At 31.4% G+C, this 9,945-nt stretch overlaps 1 protein-coding gene across 3 annotated transcripts; it reads left to right on the forward strand.

Annotated features, from left to right (window-relative positions):
- The first annotated feature begins 1,196 nt into the window (after window positions 1–1,196).
- LOC111307725 (uncharacterized) lies at window positions 1,197–9,673 on the forward strand. 3 transcript variants are annotated; one of them, XR_002692179.2, is made up of 8 exons: window positions 1,197–1,870; window positions 4,843–4,942; window positions 5,268–5,333; window positions 6,072–6,186; window positions 7,067–7,164; window positions 7,268–7,348; window positions 8,056–8,117; window positions 9,255–9,330. XR_002692179.2 is itself a non-coding variant. In XM_089751721.1 (7 exons), exons 1-6 carry the CDS (start codon window positions 1,686–1,688, stop codon window positions 8,119–8,121), a joined length of 630 nt encoding a protein of 209 aa, XP_089607847.1. In that variant the 5' UTR covers window positions 1,197–1,685; the 3' UTR covers window positions 8,122–8,139; window positions 9,255–9,673. The 3 variants fall into 3 exon arrangements, 2 of the variants coding, with proteins under 2 accessions (XP_089607847.1, XP_022761595.2); XM_089751721.1 differs by lacking the exon at window positions 7,268–7,348 and having other exon boundaries at window positions 8,056–8,139; window positions 9,255–9,673; XM_022905860.2 differs by lacking the exon at window positions 7,268–7,348 and having other exon boundaries at window positions 9,255–9,673.
- The last annotated feature ends 272 nt before the right edge of the window (window positions 9,674–9,945 follow it).

Raw genomic sequence — 9,945 nt, forward strand, 5'->3', positions numbered from 1 at the left:
TATATTAATAATTAAAGTTTTTTTATTTTAATTATTTATACATATTGTTTATTAAAAAAAAAAAAAAAAAAATTACTAGGTCAAATTTTGTTTTCAATTCAAACTAATTCTAAAATTCAACTCAATAGGATTTGATAGCACATTTTTCCAATCGTTTCATGGCAAAATCATTTGATAGAATATTTTGAATAAAGAAATTGATTACAAAATAGTAAAGAAAAAATCCAAAATACATCAAATCAAAAACGAAAAGATAAGGACAGTAGTTTAAAAAAATAATTTACAAAAAGCCAATAATTGGGAACTGACAAGCTTGGGGTGTCCCATGGCCATACTGAAGACATTTTTGGAATCCAATTTCAAATCAATTGAAAAAAAAAAATAATTCAACAAAATTTGTCTTTGTCATTTGATTTTTGAACTACCCACAGTATGGATTTGATGTATGTATTGTTATTCTTTTTCAACCCTATTTGTGGAGACTCGAAACTGCTCGTATGAAAATAAAAATATCACAATTTAAAAATTAAAAAATTATTAATAATAAAATTTAACATTTAAAATTATTAAATATTATTACTTAAAAATAATTATACTTTTTAAAAAATTTTGATGGCATAATTTTAAAGTTATTTTTTAAAATTAAAAAAAATCGCATTGTTAAAAATTTAATTAAGATAGATTCAATTGGTTCAATTAGTGTAAGCTTATTCTTATCAATAAAAAAATTTTGAATTCGAATTTTATCAGTAATTATTTATTAAAATCATCTCGAATATATAATTTGTAGTAATTTATTTTAAATTATCAAATACGATATATCTTATCTTAATATGAAAGATTAAATAATTTATTTATTTTAAATTTTTTTTTACAAAAAAAAATTAGATAAATTTAATTATAAAAAATATATGATTGGATTTTTTAAAATTAAAAATATTATAAATAATTAAAGTTTTTTAAAAAATTGAGTTGAACAGTTGTCATCCATCCTAAATTTATGTAGTAAAATGTCATATTTATGGGATTTTTATATTATTTATTTTTTTTATGAAATTACTATCATATTTTCATCTTTGCAATGCACTACTATAATGCAGAGTGGCAAAACAGTAATTTAAATAAATATTACTGTTCCCAAAGTCGGCTAATAGAAAAAAAATAAAAGCTGGAAAAACAAATTTAAAAAAAAAAAGAAAGAAGTTAATAAATTAATAATGAAAGAATTGTACTTTGAGCTTCCGAAGCTTCAAATCCAAAGCCATCCCATTCCCATTCTCGAAAACATGATTTTGATTTTGATTTTGATTTGATTTGATTTGATTTTCCCAGCTCCGTACACTTGTCCATCTCTATCTCTCTCTCTCTCTCTCTCTCTCTCTCTTCGGTGCCGTTTGCCCTTTCTTTCTCGTCTCTCCTATACAATTACAACTAGAGCTCCCTTCAGTCTAATACACCATGCTCTCTTTCCTTTTTTGTTTTTTTTTTTCCTTTGAACTCTCTTTTATTTTCATAATCTGTAACAAATCTCTCCATTTCTAATCTGGGTTTTGCTTCTTTTCTGGCGGGAACTTTTCAGCTGGCGGGAAAGAACCAACTTTCTCATCTCTGACAACTCTGTTTTCGTTTCAATTATATTTTCTGTAAGAGGGTGTAAAAATCTGAAATTTTTTAAGCTTAAATTGATGGCAAACCCACCGGGGAACCATCAACAAGAAGCGAATCACGCGTCATCTTCTTTCAGTGGAGCTCACTTGAACAACGGCAATCCTATACCCGAGAGTTTGGGTTCGGTTATGAGGCATAACCCTGGTATTTCCTTGGATTGGACCTTAGAAGAGCAAGCTGTACTTGAAGACGGGTTAAAAAAGTAAGTCTTCTTTTGTCTTTTGGTTGCATGGAATTTTGGTTTTTCGTGATATCTATTTTTCAAGCTTTTGAACTCTTTATTTTGGATATTGGGTACTATGAATGTGAATTTTTTTTGTTGGATTCTTGGTTGAATTGTGGTGTCTTTGGATTTCTTGGAACTGGTTGGAAATTATAAATAAGGAAATACCCTGCATATTACAGTGTTTAAGTTTATAACTGACAGGAAAAGAAAAACGAAGATATAAATTAGTAGCCAATGAGCAAATATTACAGTGTTTAAGTTTATAAATGGCAGAGATAATTCTTTTTGTCTTTTTGAATGGCAGTGATTTTGCTTTTCTGAATTCTGTTTTAGTTTTGTTATAACTATGCTGTTATGAATAACCCAATTGAAATCTTTCCGCATTTGAACGAATGAGCTCATTATTAGCCTAATTACTTTCTATTTTTTCTTCCTTTTGTTGGCACTGGGGATGCATCAATGTTGGTTATTCTAATTCTGTTTGTGTTTGCAAAAATAACATTTAATATTGCAATTTCTTCTATGGTTTCATGTGTTATATATATATATTCCCAATTTGCTTATCATATTTGCACTCTGCCTATTGATATGATTCGGATTGCAAATGAGGTGTTTCAAATGCTATTTGAAAATCTTCAGCTTGTTAATATAGCTTTCGTCAGACTATTTATTTTGGTTCTGAAGGTAAAATTAAGTGTTGTGCTTGAAAGTTGAAATAACTGACCTCGTAGATATTAAACTTATATACGGTAAATGTTTGAATTATCTCTAACTCTAACATTTGGGATAACTTTTGGCCTCAATTATATCGAAACTTATAGAATCACTTCTCTTCAAGACTTGTAATGTGTAGGTTTCATAATGGAAAATATAACAATTTTGTGTATGTTTCTTTCATATATTTCAAAACTGCAACCAAATGGTTATAGTACGTTGTTCTTCATAATGGAAAATATATTTCATATATTTGGCATATCACTGCTGCTGGATACTGGTGTTTGAACCGTTCATTCTTTCATTGTATGTTGTTGTATTTGCTCCATTTGGTTTTGTTGTGCTAATTGTTGTGGAGAAGACCTTTCTTTGGGTAAGCTTCCCCTTGATTTGTAGATACCTTATGGCTTGGCGCAATATAATATGTTGCTTTCTTTTTTGTCAAAAAAAAAAAAATAATAAAGGAAACTTAAGATGGCTTTATCTTGGTAAGTAATCTAAAACCTCTGGTGCCTAAATGTATAATAGATAATAAACAGCTCTTAATTGGTGCCATTATCTTATTTCTAATTTTCTCCATGAATGATGCTAACTTGAATGGTAACACTCACTTCTAAGCGCTGGCTCGTGCAATACAAGTTCCATATATCTATCCAAATGAACTATGACATATCAATATGGGGACCTCTCTATAGAAAGGAAATGAATGATTTTCTTTATTAAGGCTTCTTTATTTTTCAATATCCTTTTCCTTGAGAAAATTAGATAAATGATATCATAATCTTTTTGTCGGTTCAAATTGACATTAGAGAAAAAATAACTCAAGCCTAGTAATATAAAGTGATTTAATTGAGTGAAACTTATTCTTTCCTGAAAACCCCAATAACACAAGGACCATTCTTATTGACTGATGTTGCTTACTTAAACAAATATCAACTTAGATGAGATTTAGATTCATCTAAAACAAAAGGAAAATAAAATGAAGAAATCATCGAAAAAAATGTTTCTTAATAATGTGAAAGATAATTAATGAGTTGAACAAGAACAATCAAGAAGAGCAGTTCATAAATGTAAAGAAAGAAAAGGAGAGATATTTGTTGAGATATAGGTAAGGAGGTAGAGGGCAATGCTTTTGGGCCTTGTGTCATAGAACGGTAGGTTGGGAGTTGGTGGATGGCTTCATGTTTTATATAATAATCAGAGAAGTAATTGCAAAAATGGATTTTCATGTACATTTGGAAGCTTGGACACAATTACTGGATTGCTCTGAATTGAAGCTTTCTACCAACTTTAGCATTGATAAATTCTGGGCCTTGTTGCTGGAAAGAACATTTATTACTTAAGTAACTACAGAAGAAGGGTATCATGCATTGAGACCACTGCCAAAGATCTGTAATTATGTAGGTGGCAAATGTATGCTGTTCATTGCACATGTTGAGGAAAGGACTGCAAAGAACTGATTCTCTCCTACCTTTTTTTGCCTTATATAACTCTGATATTTGATATGGAAAATTGAAAACGGTTCCTTATTTATGTATTTTTAACTATTTGATTCGTGTAGTTTCTTCTATTTCATACTTAGAGTCTCAATCTTTTTGCTAATTGGTAAGTTGTCTAGGATTTGATAGAAATACAATATCTGGTTCAATTTTTTTGAGCTAATTATTAGACAGAAATCGGTGAGTGATTTAATATATTTAGATCTGAGTGATATGATTAATTTTACAATCTGTATTAATTATAATCCAAACCTTTTCCTTGTCTGTTCTTTGCCAAGAAAAAGTTGATTGTGTCCCTTGACTGTGGTTAATTATGGGATCATTATTAATTGTAAGTGCATAGTGGTATATATAAAAAAAAAAACTAATTTTACAAGTCTTTCATACAACCATTTCAGGAGGTATTACTGGTCAGATGTGGTATCTAAGTTTCTGGAGGGAGACAAACAGATAAAAGAGACCACAGTCCCTTCCCTTCATTTTTTTTTTTTTATTAACTAATACCTGATGAACCCTCTTGTGGATTCACCAGAACATACTATTTTTTCCAGCAAATAATTTTTGCTTCTGTTATTCAATTGGTCTTGTATTCTTTTTATTTTATGTCAATTAATCTAGCAACTTTGCTTTCAAGGTTCATGAATTGAATTTTTGTGTTTGCCTTTATTGAGTTCATCAATTTTAATTTTCATGGAGGTGTTTTAGTTTTGAGGTTATTTGGGTATATCCTTGCAGATTTTTATCAGAACCGAGCATAACTCGTTATGCGAAGATAGCAATGCAGTTACAAAATAAGACAGTCCGGGATGTGGCTTTGCGTTGCAGATGGATGACTGTAAGCCTTACTGTTCTCATTTGTCTCTATTTAAACGCATCAGTTATTGTAAACAATGGATTCAATTCATATTTTGATGGTTTCATTTCTGCCACTTCAGAAGATTTAGCATTTGTGCTACGTCAAACGGATATCTATTTTGTGTTTACAGAGACAAATGTTGTTTGTGTTTGTGTATAATATTTACATAACCCTGAAAGCGACACACACACATGTATGATAAGAGCGCGATCTGATTACATAACCTTGAAAGCGACACTCTCACACACACACACACGCACACACATGTATGATAAGTGCACGATCTGATTTATGCTTTATGCAGAAAAAGGAAAACAGCAAGAGAAGGAAGGAAGAACACAATTTAGCCAGGAAAAGTAAAGACAAAAAGGTATGATTTACTTGTTCTTTCTTTCTGTGTGCAAAGTAGTACTAGTATGTGTTTTATTTGCTTCTATGAGCCTGCTCATTTGGTTTCTTATTAGAATGCTTAAAATTAGACATCAGCTAAAAGCAAATTATCTCTCTCTATGATAACCTGCAGACGTTGTCTTTCTATTTATCTAGCTATCTATCTATCTCCTCTGTCACACGGGCATATCCGAAGAGATGTGAATGACCGCTTCTGTTCACACTGGAAGACTCTCTTGTGCATGTGAGGTAGTGGAGGGAAGCTCATTGATCATAGGAAAGTTATTGAGTTTAGCATAGAATTTTATATTTTTCTTGGTAGAGATGTTAGTTGGAGATTTAATTAGTACCTGCTGCTTAGCAGCTGTTTCTTTGGTGGAATTTTGATTGATTTCCTTAGGTACATGTGGTATATGCTCGAATCACGTTATGGGCGCATTATTATCCATCATTGTCTTTTCCATCATCTTTTCTTTGAGGCCTCTGTTTTGCGAAATTTGTATTGGAGCATTTCTTTGTCTGCTGATGAAAAGTTCTCTACTTTAACTGCTATTTAGACTTAGAATGTATTATATTTAACCAGAAAAATTTTCTTTCACAGTTGCTAATTCATGATAATATTTTGTTGATATGATGAGAAAAAAAGCAACATTTATATTTTATGACCACTATTTGGACCAATAGATTCTTAGGAATATCTTTTGCTTTTGTTTTTCAGGAAAGAACTGCTGATCTGTCAGCAAAGCCTACTCATTTTGCTGCTCAACCTAATCCTTCTCCATATGCACACCCAATGATTCCTATCGACTATGATGACGGTATTCCATACAGAGGTTGGATTTTATCTTTGAAGATTTTTAAGTTCCTCCTAATAGCTCAAGGTTTAGAGATGTGCTTTGTTGGTTCTTATATTCAAGTTTTACTTTCTTAAAAATACTATCTTTTAGCCTGCAATTTTTAATTAAAATTTCTGTAATCAGTCATTTTCTGTTTCATCAAGATATCTAGTATTACATTAAAAGAAGTTTAATGTACATCGTCTTGAGGCAGAGAGACTGATTCTTATTTTTTCATGTCTTATTGCCTCACCAGTTGCAATGAACTTTTGGTGTTTTCTTTAGATGTTGTTTGGGTTTGGGATTTATCGATCCCTGCCATGCATATTTGTTCTAACCTCTTATAGCTGGCACTAAAGGTTGGAAGCCTAAGCTTTCTATCAAAGCTGTTAAAACTTTTGGTTGAAAAATGTTGGACTTTTGAAGGATTTGAATAATGGCTGGTGAAGCAAATTTTCATTTTTTTTTTTACCTGTGCTGCTTTCTGTGGCATGGCGTGGTTGGTGCCTCTTTTATGTCTTCTTGTCAACTTAATAAACTAACAATTTCAAATAAATAAATAAATAAAAGAAAGTGAGAAAAGTGAAAGAAGTAAATTTGCTGTCCTTTCCATGGCTACTGCTTTGTTGGTTTATTGGAGGCATGCCAATCTTTGCAGAATGCAAGTAACAGAAAAAAGGGTCCAAGACATACCTAGAAATGGTACAAATAAGAAGTAGCTGCAATTATGTATTGAATTTCTTTTATGTTCTTGATTATTGCTTTTGCAAACCATGAAGATTTAATTTAGATTTATGGTGCCTGAAATTTGCTAAGCATGAAATTCTTTTACGTCTTTTATGCTGTTATTATTGGAAAATTTAATTGAATGCTGCAGTATGCCGTTTCACAACGATTGGCGGGGTGACGGAAGAACTTCTGGAGCAGAATGCTCAAGCTTTCAATCAAATATCTGCAAATCTTGCAGCTTTTCAGGTGAAGTACTCATGTTATGAGTGGATCATTTTTACTTTATTCTTCTATTTATTTTGTTTGCATTACAGGTTGCTGATGCTCCCATGTATTTATTTATGTGCAGAGGACTAATATCAGATCCCTTAACCCATCTTTGGAACATCTTGATTTCTCACTTCTATTAATTCTGTTGTAAAGTATTTTAGTAAGCACATTATCTTTATGAAATTATTTACCGTAGGGATATTCCCCACCCAAAATCCTCTCTCTCATACATACTCACGTGTTTGCATGAAAGCATTTAGAAAGTAGTGTGATAAAAAAAAAAAAAATTTGTTTGGATACAACCAGGTCCAGTCTTCAAGCAAGGAATTATCGAGCCACTTCTCATTGTTTTCCAACTTTTTATAAGATTGGACAAAATTGAAAGGAGTGCTTGATTTCTATATGGCCTAGAGAAACTCCTCGAACGATTCATTTTTTTATTTAAGAAGTTATGCTTCAAATGTATTTTAATAAATAATAGCATTTGTCATTCTACTGTGAAAACAGTTGCATCATTCTTTACTCTGATTATTTATTCTTGTTATAAAGCTATAGAATATATATATATATATTTTTTATATTTATATCATTATGGAATTGATTTTATTCAGAAGTTAAAGCAATAGGTAGAGCACTGTGGATTTAGATTTTTCAGTATACCTATATAATAAATATTTTAAGAGTCTCTTTATCAACTATGACTGGGACTGCAGTGTTTTGGAGTTAGCATCTTTAGAGTGTAGTGGCAATACAAACTATGTAAAGTAAATAAAATTTCTGGCTGTTCATGTGGATTGACCAAAAGTTCCGATGTGTTAAGCCTTGGGTGGGTCTCTAACGGAATTTGTCTCCTCTACCTTTTTCCAGATACAGGAAAATATTGGTCTCCTCTGCCAAACTCGTGACAACATTCTCAAAATCATGAATGAGTGAGTTCCAGTTTTTGTTAAGGTCCTTTTCTATAATAAATAGTTATTGAAAATTAAGTCTTTAAATGATGTTCAAGTTTATGCACAATGTCTTTCTTGGTGGTGATAATTTGATCATATCATTCAATAAATTGTTTTCTCAACCGTGAAGGATGTGCATGGGTGTATAGCACCTATAGGTTGGGATGCAAGTTTATATTCATGCATGTATAATTTATTTGAAATATTGATGCAGTGCTTTGTGTATTTATGATTGTCTCTCGGCTTATCAGTGGATTATACGTGCTACAAGTTGTTGTTCCTCTCATCTCTTTTCTTTGTCTTATTGCCGTACGATTGTATGCGGGTCTGCTTCTGTTTTTGCATATGCTGAATATGCTTAACAGTTGAACTGTCTTGTTGGACATAAATATTATTTGACATGTGCCTCTAGGAACTTCTATCTATTAGTTTCTGTTCTATTGAAGTGCTATATATGTGCTCTCTTATATATTCTGTTTACTGTTGGATTGGGGGAGGGGGACCTAGGACTTATTATCAATGGTTTGGAGAAATTCCTCTCAGCAACTGGTTTATCTTTCTATTAATGCTTCATTCACTACAAATCAAAAGCTATTGGATTCGTCATATTTGGGCTGCTTTGTTGTCTAGCATTGGAAGCTAAAATTTGGATAAGATGAGGGTGGTTGATAGAAAGGACTTGGAACTTTAGCAGGTGCTCTTTGTATGCATTGTTTAGGTTTGTTGCATCTATGTTGTTTGCTTTCCCCTGACATGTTTTGTAACTTAGAATTTACTTAATGATAATATAATTCAGTTCAATGAAATGTAATTCAGAAACTTCTCTTTTGCGGTTTGCTTAGTCATGGCCATTTCTCTAATTTGAGATAATTTTATCTTTGCAGCAAGCCTGTTATCATTGACATTCTAAATAATCCTCGAGCTTTTAATTAACCCAGATTTTTTTCTTACAGTAACTTGCATTATGCATTCTATTGACTTCAATTACAAATTTGACAATGAATTAAATTCCTGTTATTGTATGCTTATTTCTTGGTTAGCATTAAGGATTTCCAAACTTGATTATCACATGCACTAATATAATTCTCATATGCTCCCATTGACTTCCATTTGCAGATTGAATGACATGCCAGATATAATGAAGCAGATGCCAGAACTTCCCGTAAAAATGAACGACGAGCTAGCTAACACCATCCTTCCCCCTTCACCTCATCCTATGCAATCATGATCCTGCCTTCGCACCTGCGCTGATCGACAAAATAACTGCTGACGAGGTCGACTCTCCTTTACCATTTAGAATAAATTCTCTTCCCTCCCTTCCTTGCATGTAGAAGGCTTAGTATTTCTTGCTTCCTTTCTGCATCTGAACTCAAAATAGTTTGTTTCTTAGTTCATGATTTAGAAGGTAATTTAGGGTTTGTATAGGGGATATAGTTATGCATAAAGACAGTTAAAAATATCGATTTTAATTCTTTGTATTTGGTATAATTTTTGTCAATTTTTCTCTCTATTATCTCTGTTGGATCTTCTTCCTACTGTACTGACAGGTAAGGCTGCAGATTGAAGATGTAGAAAAATAATTTTCTGGCGGTTGGCTCAGAATTGAAATAGATTTTAACTTGTCAACATTACATGATCTATCGATATAGTATTGAATAGTATTGAATCGTAAGCGTATATATATATATATATATATATATATATATATATATATATATATATATATGAGTAGACATTTATTTTAATTAATATAAGTTTTATATATTTTTTTTCATTGGCTCAAAATTAAATCTTTCAATTAATTTTA

The sequence above is a fragment of the Durio zibethinus genome, chromosome 22 (genome assembly GCF_047325235.1).
Source record: "Durio zibethinus cultivar Kanyao isolate XHJ-2024 chromosome 22, ASM4732523v1, whole genome shotgun sequence".
In the NCBI taxonomy this organism is placed as follows: domain Eukaryota; kingdom Viridiplantae; phylum Streptophyta; class Magnoliopsida; order Malvales; family Malvaceae; genus Durio; species Durio zibethinus.